The sequence below is a fragment of the Hemibagrus wyckioides genome, linkage group LG22 (genome assembly GCF_019097595.1).
Source record: "Hemibagrus wyckioides isolate EC202008001 linkage group LG22, SWU_Hwy_1.0, whole genome shotgun sequence".
In the NCBI taxonomy this organism is placed as follows: domain Eukaryota; kingdom Metazoa; phylum Chordata; class Actinopteri; order Siluriformes; family Bagridae; genus Hemibagrus; species Hemibagrus wyckioides.
The window spans coordinates 18,864,522-18,886,068 of record NC_080731.1 but is presented as its reverse complement, the minus strand read 5'-3'; the positions used below and the strand labels follow the sequence as shown (position 1 = coordinate 18,886,068).

General features: G+C 32.2%; 2 protein-coding genes across 2 annotated transcripts; both read left to right on the top strand.

Annotated features, from left to right (window-relative positions):
• The first annotated feature begins 14,472 nt into the window (after window positions 1-14,472).
• LOC131343156 (uncharacterized) lies at window positions 14,473-18,310 on the top strand. The gene is made up of 2 exons (XM_058374598.1): window positions 14,473-14,549; window positions 17,310-18,310. The coding sequence occupies exon 2, from the start codon at window positions 17,327-17,329 to the stop codon at window positions 17,801-17,803; it is 477 nt and encodes a 158-aa protein (XP_058230581.1). The 5' UTR covers window positions 14,473-14,549; window positions 17,310-17,326; the 3' UTR covers window positions 17,804-18,310.
• A 1,339-nt stretch (window positions 18,311-19,649) lies between these two features.
• Window positions 19,650-20,906, top strand: LOC131343158 (polyubiquitin-like). Its single transcript, XM_058374600.1, has 2 exons — window positions 19,650-19,705; window positions 20,213-20,906. Exon 2 carries the CDS (start codon window positions 20,227-20,229, stop codon window positions 20,701-20,703), a length of 477 nt encoding a protein of 158 aa, XP_058230583.1. The 5' UTR covers window positions 19,650-19,705; window positions 20,213-20,226; the 3' UTR covers window positions 20,704-20,906.
• Window positions 20,907-21,547: the final 641 nt, after the last annotated feature.

Sequence of the window (21,547 nt, the reverse complement as noted above, 5' to 3'; positions counted from 1 at the left end):
TCAATAATGTACATAACACAATAATGTACACAATATTGTACATAACACAATAATGTACATAACACAATAATGTACATAACACAACAATGAACACAACACAATAATGTACATAACACAATAATGTACACAATAATGTACATAACACAATAATGTACACAACACAATAATGTACATAACACAATAATGTACACAACACAATAATGTACATAACACAAGAATGTACACAACACAATAATGTACATAACACAACAATGTACGCAACAAAACAATGTACATAACACAATAATGTACTTAACACAATAATGTACATAACACAATAATGTACACAACACAATAATGTACACAATAATGTACATAACACAATAATGTACATAACACTACAATGTACACAACACAATAATGTACATAACACAATAATGTCCACAATAATGTACATAACACAATAATGTACATAACACTACAATGTACCCAACACAATAATGTACATAACACAATAATGTACACAATAATGTACACAACACAATAATGTACACAACACAATAATGTACACAATAATGTACACAACACAATAATGTACATAACACAATAATGTACACAATAATGTACATAACACAATAATGTACACAACACAATAATGTACATAACACAATAATGTACATAACACAATAATGTACACAATAATGTACATAACACAATAATGTACACAATAATGTACATAACACAATAATGTACATAACACAACAATGTACACAACACAATAATGTACACAACACAATAATGTAAACAATAATGTACATAACACAATAATGTACATAACACAAGAATGTAAATAACACAACAATGTTCACAACACAATAATGTACATACCACAATAATGTACACAATAATGTACATAACACAATAATGTACACAATCATTTACATAATAATGTACATAACACAACAATGTACACAACACAATAATGTACATAACACAATAATGTACATAACACAATAATGTACACAATAATGTACACAATAATGTACATAACACAATAATGTACACAACACAATAATGTACATAACACAATAATGTACATAACACAATAATGTACACAATAATGTACACAATAATGTACATAACACAATAATGTACACAACACAATAATGTACATAACACAATAATGTACATAACACAACAATGTACATAACACAATAATTTACACAATAATGTACACAATAATGTACATAACACAATAATGTACACAACACAATAATGTACATAACACAATAATGTACACAATAATGTACACAATAATGTACATAACACAATAATGTACACAACACAATAATGTACATAACACAATAATGTACATAACACAACAATGTACACAACACAATAATGTACACAACACAATAATGTACAAAATAATGTACATAACACAATAATGTACATAACACAAGAATGTAAATAACACAACAATGTACATAACACAATAATGTACACAATAATGTACACAATAATGTACATAACACAATAATGTACACAACACAATAATGTACATAACACAATAATGTACATAACACAATAATGTACATAACACAACAATGTACATAACACAATAATGTACACAATAATGTACACAATAATGTACATAACACAATAATGTACATAACACAACAATGTACATAACACAATAATGTACACAATAATGTACACAATAATGTACACAACACAATAATGTACATAACACAATAATGTACATAACACAACAATGTACACAACACAATAATGTACACAACACAATAATGTACAAAATAATGTACATAACACAATAATGTACATAACATAATAATGTACACAACACAATAATGTACATACCACAATAATGTACATAATACAATAATGTACACAATAATGTACAAAACACAATAATGTACACAATAATGTACATAACACAATAATGTACACAATAATGTACATAACACAATAATGTACATAACACAAGAATATTAATAACACAACAATGTACACAACACAATAATGTACCTAACACAATAATGTACACAACACAATAATGTACATAACACAATAATGTACATAACACAATAATGTACACAATAATGTACATAACACAATAATGTACATAACACAATAATGTACACAATAATGTACATAACACAATAATGTACACAATAATGTACACAGTAATGTACATAACACAATAATGTACATAACACAACAATGTACACAATAATGTACACAACACAATAATGTACATAACACAATAATGTACACAACAGAATAATGTACATAACACAATAATGTACACAACACAATAATGTACATAACACAATAATGTACACAACACAATAATGTACATAACACAATAATGTACACAACACAATAATGTACAAAATAATGTACATAACACAATAATGTACATAACACAATAATGTACACAACACAATAATGTACATACCACAATAATGTACATAATACAATAATGTACACAATAATGTACAAAACACAATAATGTACACAATAATGTACATAACACAATAATGTACACAATAATGTACATAACACAATAATGTACATAACACAAGAATATTAATAACACAACAATGTACACAACACAATAATGTACCTAACACAATAATGTACACAACACAATAATGTACATAACACAATAATGTACATAACACAATAATGTACACAATAATGTACATAACACAATAATGTACATAACACAATAATGTACACAATAATGTACATAACACAATAATGTACACAATAATGTACACAGTAATGTACATAACACAATAATGTACATAACACAACAATGTACACAATAATGTACACAACACAATAATGTACATAACACAATAATGTACACAACAGAATAATGTACATAACACAATAATGTACACAACACAATAATGTACACAACACAATAATGTACATAACACAATAATGTACACAACACAATAATGTACATAACACAATAATGTACATAACACAATAATGTACACAACACAATAATGTACATAACACAATAATGTACACAATAATGTACACAATAATGTACATAACACAATAATGTACATAACACAACAATGTACACAATAATGTACACAACACAATAATGTACATAACACAATAATGTACACAACAGAATAATGTACATAACACAATAATGTACACAACACAATAATGTACACAACACAATAATGTACACAACACAATAATGTACATAACACAATAATGTACACAACACAATAATGTACATAACACAATAATGTACACAACACAATAATGTACATAACACAATAATGTACATAACACAATAATGTACACAATAATGTACATAACACAATAATGTACATAACACAATAATGTACATAACACAATAATGTCCACAATAATGTACATCACACAATAATGTACATAACACAACAATGTACACGACACAATAATGTACACAATAATGTACATAACACAATAATGTACACAACACAATAATGTACATAACACAATAATGTACATAACACAATAATGTACACAATAATGTACATAACACAATAATGTACACAATAATGTACATAACACAATAATGTACATAACACAATAATGTACACAACACAATAATGTACATAACACAATAATGTACATAACACAATAATGTACACAGTAATGTACACAATAATGTACATGACACAATAATGTACACAACACAATAATGTACACAATAATGTACATAACACAGTAATGTACATAACACAACAATGTACACAACACAATAATGTACACAATAATATACATAACACAATAATGTACACAACACAATAATGTACACAATAATGTACATAACACAATAATGTACATAACACAATAATGTACACAACACAATAATGTACACAACACAATAATGTACACAATAATGTACATAACACAATAATGTACATAACACAATAATGTACATAACACAATAATGTACACAACACAATAATGTACATAACACAAGAATGTAAATAACACAACAATGTTCACAACACAATAATGTACACAACAGAATAATGTACACAATTATGTACATAACACAATAATGTACATAACACAATAATGTACATAACACAACAATGTACGCAACAAAACAATGTACATAACACAATAATGTACTTAACACAATAATGTACATAACACAATAATGTACACAACACAATAATGTACACAATAATGTACATAACACAATAATGTACATAACACTACAATGTACACAACACAATAATGTACATAACACAATAATGTCCACAATAATGTACATAACACAATAATGTACATAACACTACAATGTACCCAACACAATAATGTACATAACACAATAATGTACACAATAATGTACACAACACAATAATGTACACAACACAATAATGTACACAATAATGTACACAACACAATAATGTACATAACACAATAATGTACACAATAATGTACATAACACAATAATGTACACAACACAATAATGTACATAACACAATAATGTACATAACACAATAATGTACACAATAATGTACATAACACAATAATGTACACAATAATGTACATAACACAATAATGTACATAACACAACAATGTACACAACACAATAATGTACACAACACAATAATGTAAACAATAATGTACATAACACAATAATGTACATAACACAAGAATGTAAATAACACAACAATGTTCACAACACAATAATGTACATACCACAATAATGTACACAATAATGTACATAACACAATAATGTACACAATCATTTACATAATAATGTACATAACACAACAATGTACACAACACAATAATGTACATAACACAATAATGTACATAACACAATAATGTACACAATAATGTACACAATAATGTACATAACACAATAATGTACACAACACAATAATGTACATAACACAATAATGTACATAACACAATAATGTACACAATAATGTACACAATAATGTACATAACACAATAATGTACACAACACAATAATGTACATAACACAATAATGTACATAACACAACAATGTACATAACACAATAATTTACACAATAATGTACACAATAATGTACATAACACAATAATGTACACAACACAATAATGTACATAACACAATAATGTACACAATAATGTACACAATAATGTACATAACACAATAATGTACACAACACAATAATGTACATAACACAATAATGTACATAACACAACAATGTACACAACACAATAATGTACACAACACAATAATGTACAAAATAATGTACATAACACAATAATGTACATAACACAAGAATGTAAATAACACAACAATGTACATAACACAATAATGTACACAATAATGTACACAATAATGTACATAACACAATAATGTACACAACACAATAATGTACATAACACAATAATGTACATAACACAATAATGTACATAACACAACAATGTACATAACACAATAATGTACACAATAATGTACACAATAATGTACATAACACAATAATGTACATAACACAACAATGTACATAACACAATAATGTACACAATAATGTACACAATAATGTACACAACACAATAATGTACATAACACAATAATGTACATAACACAACAATGTACACAACACAATAATGTACACAACACAATAATGTACAAAATAATGTACATAACACAATAATGTACATAACATAATAATGTACACAACACAATAATGTACATACCACAATAATGTACATAATACAATAATGTACACAATAATGTACAAAACACAATAATGTACACAATAATGTACATAACACAATAATGTACACAATAATGTACATAACACAATAATGTACATAACACAAGAATATTAATAACACAACAATGTACACAACACAATAATGTACCTAACACAATAATGTACACAACACAATAATGTACATAACACAATAATGTACATAACACAATAATGTACACAATAATGTACATAACACAATAATGTACATAACACAATAATGTACACAATAATGTACATAACACAATAATGTACACAATAATGTACACAGTAATGTACATAACACAATAATGTACATAACACAACAATGTACACAATAATGTACACAACACAATAATGTACATAACACAATAATGTACACAACAGAATAATGTACATAACACAATAATGTACACAACACAATAATGTACATAACACAATAATGTACACAACACAATAATGTACATAACACAATAATGTACACAACACAATAATGTACAAAATAATGTACATAACACAATAATGTACATAACACAATAATGTACACAACACAATAATGTACATACCACAATAATGTACATAATACAATAATGTACACAATAATGTACAAAACACAATAATGTACACAATAATGTACATAACACAATAATGTACACAATAATGTACATAACACAATAATGTACATAACACAAGAATATTAATAACACAACAATGTACACAACACAATAATGTACCTAACACAATAATGTACACAACACAATAATGTACATAACACAATAATGTACATAACACAATAATGTACACAATAATGTACATAACACAATAATGTACATAACACAATAATGTACACAATAATGTACATAACACAATAATGTACACAATAATGTACACAGTAATGTACATAACACAATAATGTACATAACACAACAATGTACACAATAATGTACACAACACAATAATGTACATAACACAATAATGTACACAACAGAATAATGTACATAACACAATAATGTACACAACACAATAATGTACACAACACAATAATGTACATAACACAATAATGTACACAACACAATAATGTACATAACACAATAATGTACATAACACAATAATGTACACAACACAATAATGTACATAACACAATAATGTACACAATAATGTACACAATAATGTACATAACACAATAATGTACATAACACAACAATGTACACAATAATGTACACAACACAATAATGTACATAACACAATAATGTACACAACAGAATAATGTACATAACACAATAATGTACACAACACAATAATGTACACAACACAATAATGTACACAACACAATAATGTACATAACACAATAATGTACACAACACAATAATGTACATAACACAATAATGTACACAACACAATAATGTACATAACACAATAATGTACATAACACAATAATGTACACAATAATGTACATAACACAATAATGTACATAACACAATAATGTACATAACACAATAATGTCCACAATAATGTACATCACACAATAATGTACATAACACAACAATGTACACGACACAATAATGTACACAATAATGTACATAACACAATAATGTACACAACACAATAATGTACATAACACAATAATGTACATAACACAATAATGTACACAATAATGTACATAACACAATAATGTACACAATAATGTACATAACACAATAATGTACATAACACAATAATGTACACAACACAATAATGTACATAACACAATAATGTACATAACACAATAATGTACACAGTAATGTACACAATAATGTACATGACACAATAATGTACACAACACAATAATGTACACAATAATGTACATAACACAGTAATGTACATAACACAACAATGTACACAACACAATAATGTACACAATAATATACATAACACAATAATGTACACAACACAATAATGTACACAATAATGTACATAACACAATAATGTACATAACACAATAATGTACACAACACAATAATGTACACAACACAATAATGTACACAATAATGTACATAACACAATAATGTACATAACACAATAATGTACATAACACAATAATGTACACAACACAATAATGTACATAACACAAGAATGTAAATAACACAACAATGTTCACAACACAATAATGTACACAACAGAATAATGTACACAATTATGTACATAACACAATAATGTACATAACACAATAATGTACATAACACAACAATGTACACAACACAATAATGTACAAAACACAATAATGTACACAATAATGTACATAACACAATAATGTACATAACACAAGAATATTAATAACACAACAATGTACACAACACAATAATGTACCTAACACAATAATGTACACAATAATGTACATAACACAATAATGTACATAACACAATAATGTACACAATAATGTACATAACACAATAATCTACATAACACAATAATGTACATAACACAATAATGTACACAATAATGTACATAACACAATAATCTACATAACACAATAATGTACATAACACAATAATGTACCTAACACAATAATGTACACAATAATGTACATAACACAATAATCTACATAACACAATAATGTACATAACACAATAATGTACACAATAATGTACATAACACAATAATGTACATAACACAATAATGTACACAATAATGTACATAACACAATAATGTACACAATAATGTACACAATAATGTACATAACACAATAATGTACATAACACAACAATGTACACAATAATGTACACAACACAATAATGTACATAACACAATAATGTACACAACAGAATAATGTACATAACACAATAATGTACACAACACAATAATGTACACAACACAATAATGTACATAACACAATAATGTACACAATAATGTACACAATAATGTACATGACACAATAATGTACACAACACAATAATGTACACAATAATGTACATAACACAATAATGTACATAACACAATAATGTACATAACACAATAATGTACACAATAATGTACACAACACAATAATGTACACAACACAATAATGTACATAACACTACAATGTACACAACACAATAATGTACATAACACAATAATGTACACCATAATGTACATAACACAATAATGTACATAACACAACAATGTACACAACACAATAATGTACATAACACAATAATGTACACAACACAATAATGTACATAACACAATAATGTACACAATAATGTACATAACACAATAATGTACACAATAATGTACATAACACAATAATGTACACAATAATGTACATAACACAATAATGTACATAACACAATAATGTACACAACACAACAATGTACACAACACAATAATGTACACAATAATATACATAACACAATAATGTACACAACACAATAATGTACACAATAATGTACATAACACAATAATGTACACAACACAATAATGTACATAACACAATAATGTACACAACACAATAATGTACATAACACAATAATGTACACAACACAATAATGTACATAACACAATAATGTACACAACACAATAATGTACATAACACAATAATGTACACAATAATGTACACAATAATGTACACAATAATGTACACAACACAATAATGTACATAACAAAATAATGTACACAACACAATAATGTACACAACACAATAATGTACACAATAATGTACATAACACAATAATGTACACAACACAATAATGTACACAACACAATAATGTACACAATAATGTACATAACACAATAATGTACACAACACAACAATGTACACAACACAATAATGTACACAATAATATACATAACACAATAATGTACATAACACAATAATGTACACAAAACAATAATGTACATAACACAATAATGTACACAACACAATAATGTACATAACACAATAATGTACATAACACAATAATGTACATAACACAATAATGTACACAATAATGTACATAACACAATAATGTACACAATAATGTACATAACACAATAATGTACACAATAATGTACATAACACAATAATGTACATAACACAATAATGTACATAACACAACAATGTACACAACACAATAATGTACACAATAATGTACATAACACAATAATGTACATAACACAATAATGTACACAATAATGTACATAACACAATAATGTACATAACACAATAATGTACATAACACAATAATGTACACAATAATGTACATAACACAATAATGTACACAATAATGTACACAACACAATAATGTACATAACACAATAATGTACACAGTAATGTACACAACACAATAATGTACACAACACAATAATGTACACAACACAACAATGTACACAACACAACAATGTACACAACACATTAATGTACATAACACAACAATGTACACAACAAAACAATGTACATAACACAATAATGTACATAACACAACAATGTACACAACACAATAATGTACACAACACAATAATGTACACAATAATGTACATAAAACAATAATGTACACAACACAATAATGTACACAACACAATAATGTACACAATACAATAATGTACACAATAATGTACATAAAACAATAATGTACACAACACAATAATGTACACAATAATGTACACAACACAATAATGTACACAACACAATAATGTACACAACACAATAATGTACACAATAATGTACATAAAACAATAATGTACACAACACAATAATGTACACAATACAATAATGTACACAATAATGTACATAAAACAATAATGTACACAACACAATAATGTACACAATAATGTACACAACACAATAATGTACATAACACAATAATGTACACAATAATGTACATAACACAATAATGTACACAATAATGTACACAACACAACAATGTACACAACACATTAATGTACATAACACAATAATGTACACAACACAATAATGTACATAACACAACAATGTACACAACACAATAATGTACACAACACAATAATGTACATAACACAACAATGTACACAACACAATAATGTACACAACACAATAATGTACACAACACAATAATGTAAACAATAATGTACATAACACAATAATGTACACAATAATGTACATAAAACAATAATGTACACAACACAATAATGTACACAACACAATAATGTACACAATACAATAATGTACACAATAATGTACATAAAACAATAATGTACACAACACAATAATGTACACAATAATGTACACAACACAATAATGTACACAACACAATAATGTACACAACACAATAATGTACACAATAATGTACATAAAACAATAATGTACACAACACAATAATGTACACAATACAATAATGTACACAATAATGTACATAAAACAATAATGTACACAACACAATAATGTACACAATAATGTACACAACACAATAATGTACATAACACAATAATGTACACAATAATGTACATAACACAATAATGTACACAATAATGTACACAACACAACAATGTACACAACACATTAATGTACATAACACAATAATGTACACAACACAATAATGTACATAACACAACAATGTACACAACACAATAATGTACACAACACAATAATGTACATAACACAACAATGTACACAACACAATAATGTACACAACACAATAATGTACACAACACAATAATGTATAACCAGCTTTAATATTTACTTAATAATCTTTGTTCGGTAACACGACCAAAACGTCTAAATATTGTACTCTTTCTGTGGTGTCTATTTTCTTACTGATAAATACAAATAAATATAATAATGATAATAAAACTCATATAAACACAACTACCAGTGTCTGTTTGAAAAGAAATGTTTATTGAATATTTAGGAAACTACAGAAGCAGGCTCCAGTGACTCACCTGCCAGCACCCCCTCCAGTGGTCTGGCAGGGAACTCTCCAGCTGTGCCTGACACTTCTCCACTGCCAGTTCCTTTCCTGTTTACAGAGTGAAATTTAAATTTAAGCAAACTTTAAGCAAACATGTTGATATAGCAGTACATATTACACCTCAGGACACAAGCCATAAAAACGTATTGATGCTGTAATGATTAATGCATGTAGCATTGTGTGTGTGTGTGTGTGTGTGTGTGTGTGTGTGTGTGTGTGTGTGTGTGTGTGTCTGACTATGTCCAGCAAAGTTCAGTTCTTTTTTTGTGCGTGTGTGTTATGTATGTGTGTGTGTCTGTGTCCAGCACAGTTCAGTTCTCCTTTGAGATCAGATCTTGGTTGTACGTGTGTGTGTGTGTGTGCGTGTGTGTGTGTGTGTGTGTATCCAGCTCAGCTCAGTTCTCTGTTGAGATACCTGATTTCCTGAGGGAAGAAACTGTTTAACAGTCTGGTTGTGCGGGTCCGAATACTTTGGTACCTCTTTCCAGATGGCAGAAGGGTGAAGATTGTGTGTGAGGGGTGTGTGAGGGGTGTGTGGGATCATCCACAATGCTGTTAGCTTTGCGGATGCAGCGTGTGGAGTAAATGTCTGTGATAAAGGGAAGAGAGACTCCGATGATCTTCTCAGCTGTCCTCACTATCCGCTGAAGGGTCTTGCGGTCTGAGACGGTGCAGTTCCCAAACCAGGCAGTGATGCAGCTGCTCAGGATGCTCTCGATGGTCCCTCTGTAGAAGGTGGTCAGGATGGGAGGTGGAAGATGAGCCTTTGCAGGAAGTAGAGATGGTGCTGGGCTTTCCTGGTGATGGAGCTGGTGTTGAGTGACCAGGTGAGATCCTCTGCCAGGTGAACACCAAGGAATTTTGTGCTCTTGACGATCTCCACGATGGACCCATCGATGTTCAGTGTAAAATGGTCACTCTTTGCTCTCTTGAAGTCAACAACCATCTCTGTATTCTTGTCGACGTTCAGAGACAGGTTAATGACTTTACACCAGGGTGCTAGTTGTTGCACCTCCCCTCTATACGCTGACTCGTCGGTCTTTGCTGATGAGACCCACCACAGTCGTGTCATCGGTGAACTTGATGATGTGGTTGGAGCTGTGCATTGCTGCACAGTCGTGAGTCAGCAGAGTGAACAGCAGTGGACTGAGCACACAGCCCTGAGGAGCTCCAGTGTTCAGTGTGGTGGTGCTGGAGATGCTGTTCCCGATCCAGACTGACTGAGGTCTCCCAGTCAGGAAATCCAGGATCCAGTTGCAGAGGGAGGTGTTGATGCCCAGCAGACTCAGCTTCTCGATCAGGTGCTGAGGAATGATCGTATTGAATGCTGCACTGAAGTCAATAAACAGCATTCATAGGTAAGTGTCTTTATTGTCCAGGTGTGTGAGGGCCAGATGGAGGGTTGTGGTGATGGCATCGTCTGTGGATCGATTTGGACGATACACAAACTGCATGGGGTCAAGTGAAGGTGGCAGCAGGTTCTTAATGTGCCTCATGACGAGCCTCTCAAAGCACTTCATGATGATGGGTGTGAGTGCAACGGGACGGTAGTCATTGAGACAGGACACTGGAGACTTCTTCGGCACGGGGATGATGGTGCTTGACTTGAGGCACGTTGGGACAAGGGCGCTGCTCAGGGAGATGTTGAAGATGTCTGTGAAGACATCCGCTAGCTGTTCTGCACATTCCCTGAGCACTCTGCCAGGAATGTTGTCTGGTCCAGCAGCTTTCCGTGGGTTAACTCTGCTTAGAGTTTTCCACATGTCAGCCGTGGTGAGACAGAGCACCTGGTCCTCTGAAGAAAGGATGGTCTTCCTCACTGTCACGTTATTACGTGCCTCAAACTGAGCGTAGAAGCTGTTCAGCGCATCTGGAAGGGAGGCATCACTGTCACAGGCAGGTGGAGCTGGCCTGTAGTTGGTGATGGACTGGATGCCTTGCCACATGCGCCGAATGTCGCCACTGCTCTGGAAGTGGCCGTGGATTCTCTGGGAGTGTGCATGCTTTGCCTCTCTAATGGCTTGAGACAGTTTAGCCCGTGCTGTTCTTAGGGCCTCTCCAGTTCTGAAGGCAGAGTCTCTGGATCTTAGCAGCGCAAATCACATGTGGACGTCATTTTTGTCCTATTTATCCACAGGTCAAAAGATAGTAATCAAATTAAAAAGACAGTAATCAGATCAAATTATTTACTGTTTATATTTATAATGTAACAATACATGTACAACTATCTTTAATAAATACATCTTTAATTTAATGCACATTTTATTTATTAACAAGACTAAATCATACTTTAAATATTGGTGGAAAATGTTGTCACTTGTCTAAATATTGTACTCTTGCTGTGATGTTTATTCTCTGACTCATATAAACACAACTACCAGTGTCTGTTTGAAAAGAAATGTTTATTGAATATTTAGGAAACTACAGAAGATATTAGTTAATATCCTGCTCAACATAATTAAAGATACATATTTTATTTATTTTTGATAACAGTGATAAATATAATAAATGTAAATATGACATGACATAAAATCATGAAGATGATCAGAAACACACACACACACACGCGCACACACACAAACACACACAAACACACACACACACACACACTTACTGACCTCTGCTGGACACTAAAACACTTAGACCTCTCCTGATGTCCGGAAACCGAAAGTAGCTGAAATAATTTTCGGAAAACAAAACCTGACGGAGGGCGGGCTCTGCTCTTTTCCTATTGGTTGGAAACATGAGCAGGCGGTCATCCCCATTGGCTGTCACACAGAAAGGGGGCGTGGTTATTAGACTATATAAGGAACCGTGGTCGGCTGCAGCGAGAGAGTTTGAGGTGATACTCGAGACTTTAAAGAGGACGAGGATTTTCAGGACACATTCATCACCTGTATAAAAGGTAGGTTTATAATAATATGTTTTTAAATAATATGCGTGTATCATAATGAGCAAAGTTTAATTAACTTAAAAAGATTTCAGCGATGGAAAATGATCAGTGATTAATAGAATCTGAAAAAATAAAGTTGTCTGAATGTTTGGTGAGCTGAGGGTAACATAATAAACATGTAATAGAAGGTAATAACACCTTTAATAACAATAGTGGCTTTGGTTCCTTTTCAGTACCTGTACCTTTGTGCTTATGTTCTAAATGTTTAATAAACTCCACTTGGAAATATAGATTTAGTGCACCATAAAAATATTTATGGAGCATAATTTAAGGGTAATTATCTTTTAGAGACATGTTATATATACAACTTTCACATTAAAGTTTATAATATACACTCGAGAATCCCACCCTGGTACCACAACAAATGGACATGATCTAGCTGTAAACTCTGCTGGCAGCAGGGGCGATTCTAGAATATTCATTTAAGGAGGGCTCAGTCCCCAATGAGGGTTTAATAGTAAAAAAATAAAAAAACAAATAAAATAAAATAAAGGTTTGATTAACAGGGTAGGATGGTAAACTTATTGCAGTATTTCCACTGTATTGTATAGATGTGTATAACATTTGAGTACTGAACAATCCAAATACGAGTCTTCCTGATCTCTCTCTCTCTCTCACACACACACACACTAACACACACACACACACACACACACACACACACAGTGGTGTAATGTAATGAAGTAAAATTACTTCGTTACAGTACTTAAGTATTTTTTGAGAGTTTTTATATTTCTGTCAACTTTTACTTCACTACTTTTTTTTTTTTAAACAAATTCTATATTTTTACTCCAATACATTTTCTTTTTGGCATTTTCGTTACTTACTACAAAAAAAAACCTGCGTCCAAATTTGCGGTAAAGGAAGTTTGTGGTCAGTGATGACTTTAGGGCATGTCCACATCTAGCTGGGGATTTTTAAAAACGGACATTTTGCTTTGTTTTTTTTTTTATTCTGTCCACACGATAAAAATATCTTTGTCCAGATGAAAACACAAAACGCCCTGTTAAGTAAAGTAGACAAAGTAGACTAAACTTTATTACCGGTTCCGGTAGTTTAACAACAATGGCGCGTCGTGGGAAAGCGATGCCCTTGACATGCGGAAATTTTATTGTAGAATGTAGATGTCGGACCGGGTCTCGTCCAAAACCGTCATCACTGTGTGTGTTATTGGAGTTCTGTATGCAGCAGCAGTGAGCTCCGTATTACATTCCGGCTCCTCTGTTCATGACCGTAATGTGGCAGTAACTGTGTGTGTATAAGTCCAGTAATTAACACAGTCAGTAGTTTATGTAAGTCTGCTATTGTACAAAATATCTTCATAAACAGAGCTGATATCAAATCAAGGAGACGGACACACAGACAATGACGTCAATTCATCAAAATCTCCGTTCCCCCTGTCCACACAACACCACTGAAAACGGAGTTCTGGAAAATCTTCTCTTTGGAAGGAGTTTTCCAAAAGCTCCGTTTTCAACGACCTCAAACTGCATTAGCATGTGGACGAAAAATCTCCCTTCTTAAAAATCCCCGGGTTCGAGTGGACATGGCCTTAGTTATAAGTGCACATGTATGGAAACACTGATACTGTACACTTCATTACAATACAGTTCTAAAGGCCTCTTCTTTCTTTCATGCAAGTCTTATTGTTTTGGTGGTCACTTATTGAGAAGTTTAAGAATGAAAGCAATACAGAATAAAATTCATAATTCTCCAAATTATTACAGTCTTGCTTTTTTTTTAATTAATTTACTTCTACTTTTACTTTCCTTACTTGAGTGCATTCATGAAAATACTTTTGATACTTAAGTACAGTTTATTTCAGATACTTTAAGACTTTTACTCAAATAGAATTATAATGGTTGACTTTAACTTTTACTGGAGTCATTTTCAAACAAAATACCTGTACTTTTACTCAAGTATGGCTTTGGGGTACTTTATACAACACTGAGCACACACACACACACACACACACACACACACAGACACACATACACAGACACAGACACACACACACACACACAGACACACACACACACACACACACACAGACACACACACACACACACACACACACACACACACACACACACACACACACACACACACACACACAGACACACACACACACAGACACACACACACACAGACACACACACACACACAGACACACACACAGACACACACACACAGACACACACACAGACACACACAGACACACACACACACACAGACACACACACACACACACACACACACAGACACACACACAGACACACACACACACAGACACACACACACACAGACACACACACACACACACACACACAGACACACACACACTTGTCCTCTGATCCTCGCTCTGTGACTCCGAGGTCTGCGGATTGAAGAACGCACTGAAAGACAGGAAGGAGATGAAATCTGCCGGAGTTTTCATATGAAATTTAAAGGGCCTGAGGAGATCACCAATTTGTGTAGAGTTTATGGAGAATCACAGAATTTCTAGTAGAAATGCCCATGGCTGGCAGCCATTTTAAATCCAGAAACACTTGACTTGATTGATCTAGTTACATTTGATTACAGATTGATCTAATTGGGGAGATGATAATTAATTCATGCTTGGTGATCGTAAGCTTCCATTAGCCTTTTAACTTCAGTGCAAAATGTTTTTAAATAATAAACACTAATCTGTCTTTTTTTACTTTTACAAAGGTCATTAAGCAGCAGATATGATGGAGCTCAACATTAAAGTCCTGAGCGGGGAAACGAAGACCGTGCACGTGAATCCAGGTGCTACAATCGGTCAACTCAAGCATAAAGTCGCCCAAATCTTTAATGCAAGTCCTCTACGGATGAAGCTTTCTGTCACCAATGGGCGAGTGGTGCAGCTGGACAATGACCAGATGACTGTGAACCATTATGGTCTGAGTTCAGGAGCCACTGTGATGCTGCTGATCTCCATGACTCCCGTACCACTTCAGGTGTTCGTGAAGAATGAGAAGGGGCAGACGAAGACATATGACATTACTGATGAAGAAACCGTCGATCAGTTGATGAGAAAGGTCCGCCAAAAAGAAGGAACACCAGAGGACCAGCAGCGGCTGATCTTCAGCGGTAGACAGCTGGACTCTGGCAGGAAGCTGCAGGATTACGACATTGTTTCTGGAAGCACCATTCATATGACCCTCCGTCTGCGTGGAGGCTGATGGGACAGAAACACTTGGAGATCATTTTAGCCTAAAAAATGTAACATGATTCATCCTGTAATGTTTGTTACAGATTACTGAGGTGTCTTCATTCTTATTGCAATCAACTGATTCTTCTTTTCAGAAAGTGATTTTCTCCAGAATCATTTCTGAATATTCCAGAATCTTTTGTATTGTGTCTTAATTTCAGAATCTTAATGTATTGTATTAAGTTTGCTTGCTTTAACAGTGATATTTTTTGCTTTTAGAATGATTTATTAGCAAGTATTATAAAAAATTTCCGAATAATATTTTTAAAAATGTGCATTTATTATGTTTATGTAATTGCTTTCTTGAGCAACATGTCAGTGGTTGAAAGATTACTGTAAAATGGATTGTTAAGGACTTGCTGTTAGGACCTGTAAAGGACCACAGTAATAAAAAATAACTGTGATAGTTTACTTTCTTATGGGCCTTCTGAATAAATTAATATAATTTTTATTTAAATAAAAATATTTATCATAATGACTCATTTGCATTGCCTTTTCTCTGCAGTGAAAGGACATAGATATTAGTTATAATATAAGCCTAGTAATGCTAGTTAGCTAGTTATAGCATTAGTCTACATATACTTTATAAACATTTTCCAGTAAGCTTTTAAAGTCCTGGTTTATTACTCAGTAACATGAAACGTTACTGAGTAAGGGTCAAAAAACTCAATCAAGATGAAGTGAATTTTAACAACAGCACATGTACGAGTCATGTTTTCATTAAAATATAGTACACAGTTACATGATTATCCTGGTCTATATAAGCAACCATTACCATGTAGCAAATGAGCTAATGCTAAATAAAAGCTAACAGCTGAATGTCATTTATGGGCTTAACCATTTTTGTGTCTATATTAACACATCACATCAATAGTGAACTAAATAGACTAGGCACTAGATAAGCCAGAAGCCAACCTTCTCTAGACCAGTCCACTACTGCAACCAAGATGAAGATGCAAAATGTAATTCTCCCACCTACAACCGCTAAAAACAACCCTCAACTAGAAACTTGGGGTGGTTTCATCTGCCAGTTCCTTTCCTGTTTACAGAGTCAACATGGCTGCTCACACTGTGAAGAACCAAAAGTTCTCTCACTATTCTGAAATATGTTCATAGCAGTGCTGGATATTGATCAGTAAATTCACAAAACAAAACAAACAAATAAATAAGGAAGCTGTCTGAAGTCTGAGATAAAAAACAATAAATAAGCCACACCTCCCATGTCCTCTGAACTTCAGATAAATCAGATAACTTCAGTACACCACACAATATTAGTAATATTAGTCCAGCACCACGTACTAAACTGAAATATATATTTTATCTGAAATAAAATCATCAGTATAGATGTGTGTAGTATATGTATTAATGTGAAGGGCAATATGCAAATTACACCATATGGCACTGAACATTCCAGAAGGTGTGCCATGGGGAATGTAGTGGACTTTCCCGTAACCTGACCCTTCACTTTACTGACGTCAATCTAATTCTACAGCCTTCACTTTAATGATGTCATTCTAATTCTACAGCCTTCACTTTACTGACGTCATTCCAATTCTAATTCATTTCTTTTCTCCAAAACTGAAACTTTTAAGTTCTGCTCTGGAGCGCCACACAGTGGTTTTAATAAAAAGGGTGTTACTTACATACGGAGGCTGAAGGGAAACAGAAAGCCACTCCTAAATGCCGAAAACAAATCCTAAATGAAGGGGTGGGGCCTGATCTCATTCTGCTAGATCATCCATATCTCCTATTGGTTAACTTGTAAATAAGGGGCGTGGCTGTGGTTCTGTTATACTGTTGTTAAATTGCGGTCCGCTGGAAAAGAGCCACAGTTTTCTGGGAAAAAGAGAGAAAGTACATCGTTTACTCAAAGGTAGGTTTCTCTCTCTCTCTCTCTCTCTCTCTCTCTCTTTTTTAAATGTGCACTTGAATAATAAAAATAAATTCTAAAAATATAAAATATTATATTTTTATTTGGACAAATTAAGTCACTAAATCCACCGTACAATAAAGTAAAACTGACTGACCTTTACATGTGTTCAATAATTTATCATTTATTTTATTGTTTTATGAAACAAATCAGTTTAATTCAGTTAATGTATAGGTAGTATAGATGCTTGGAGTGTGTTCTGTCTCTTCTTTATTAATGTTAATTATTTTTAAATAAAAAAAAAATGCATACATTAAAATACAGAACTATTTGAACAATGCTGGACAGTGCTAATAAACCTCCATTACTTGTTATTTATATTTGTCTCATAGCTTCAGTAAAAATGATGATGAAACCATGTTTCTGGCTTATTGATGATAGGTGATGATAGGATAGGATGAGTTAATTATTTGAATAAATTTGCATCTTTGGCTTTTTTTACACACACAGGTCATTAATAAACAATGGAGCTCGTCATCAAAGACATAAGTGGAACAACACAGCATGTGAATGTTCTGCCAAATACCACCATCGGTGAACTGAAGCAGAACATTGCCCCTCACTTTGGGGCAAGAGCCTCACGCCTGAAGCTTTCAGCCAGTGGTCAGATTCTGGATAATGACCAGAAGACTGTGAGCCAATACGGTCTGAGTTCAGGATCCACCGTGATGCTGCTGATCTCCATGAGCCCCGTTTCATTTCAGGTGTTTGTGAAGAATCCGAGTGGACAGATAAAGACATACGACATCACTGATGAAGAGACAGTCGATCAGTTGATGATGAAGATCTACCAGATAGAACAAACACCAGTTGACCAGCAGCGGCTAATCTACAACGGTCAACAGCTCCAGTGTGGCAGGAAGCTGCAGGATTACGACATTGGTCCAGAAAGTACCATTTATACGACCCTCCGTCTGCGTGGAGGCCGATGGGTCAAATAACATGTGGAGATCATTTTTGTCCTATTTAACCACAGGTCAAAAGATAATAATGGCCTAAATGGTCAAATTATTTGCTGTTTCTATTTATAATGTAACAACACATGTACAACTATCTTTAATAAATACATCATTAATATAATGCACCTTTTTATTTATTAAAAAGACCAAAACATACTTTAAATGTGTAAGTGGAAAATGCTGTCACTTGTCTAAATATTGTACTCTTGCTGTGATTTTTTTAATGTGTATTTTCTTACTGTTATATCCAAATAAATATAATAATAATAATAATAAAACTCACATATACACAACTACCAGTGTCTGTTTGAAAAGAAATGTTTATTGAATATTTAGGAAAGTACAGAAGACATTAGTTAATATCCTGGTCAACATAATTAAAGACACATATTTTACGTGTTTTTATAACAATAATAAATATAATAAAAATTAATTTTATTTTTTTTGTGTGCATACTGAATAAATATATGTATAACTCATCAGAGTACACACACACACACACACACACCTACCTGCTGGACACAAACACTTACACCTCTCCTGTGTCAGCTGAGATCATGTGAATAAACCTGAGTGAGTAGTCTAGGTTAGGCCGCACAGAGGAATTAGCTCAGGATTCAGTGATGATACCTTTACTGGAGGGATAGGGAAGACAGACACACAATAGTATTGCCACAAGCGCTAGTATATTGTGAATAAGAATATGTATACATATATATGCACAACTGTACAATGGGTTCTTCATCAGAGTGGGCCAAGGCCAAAATAATAAACATAACAGTTTGATAATTTACAACTTCCTAACCAGAAATTAAAGCAAAAGAAA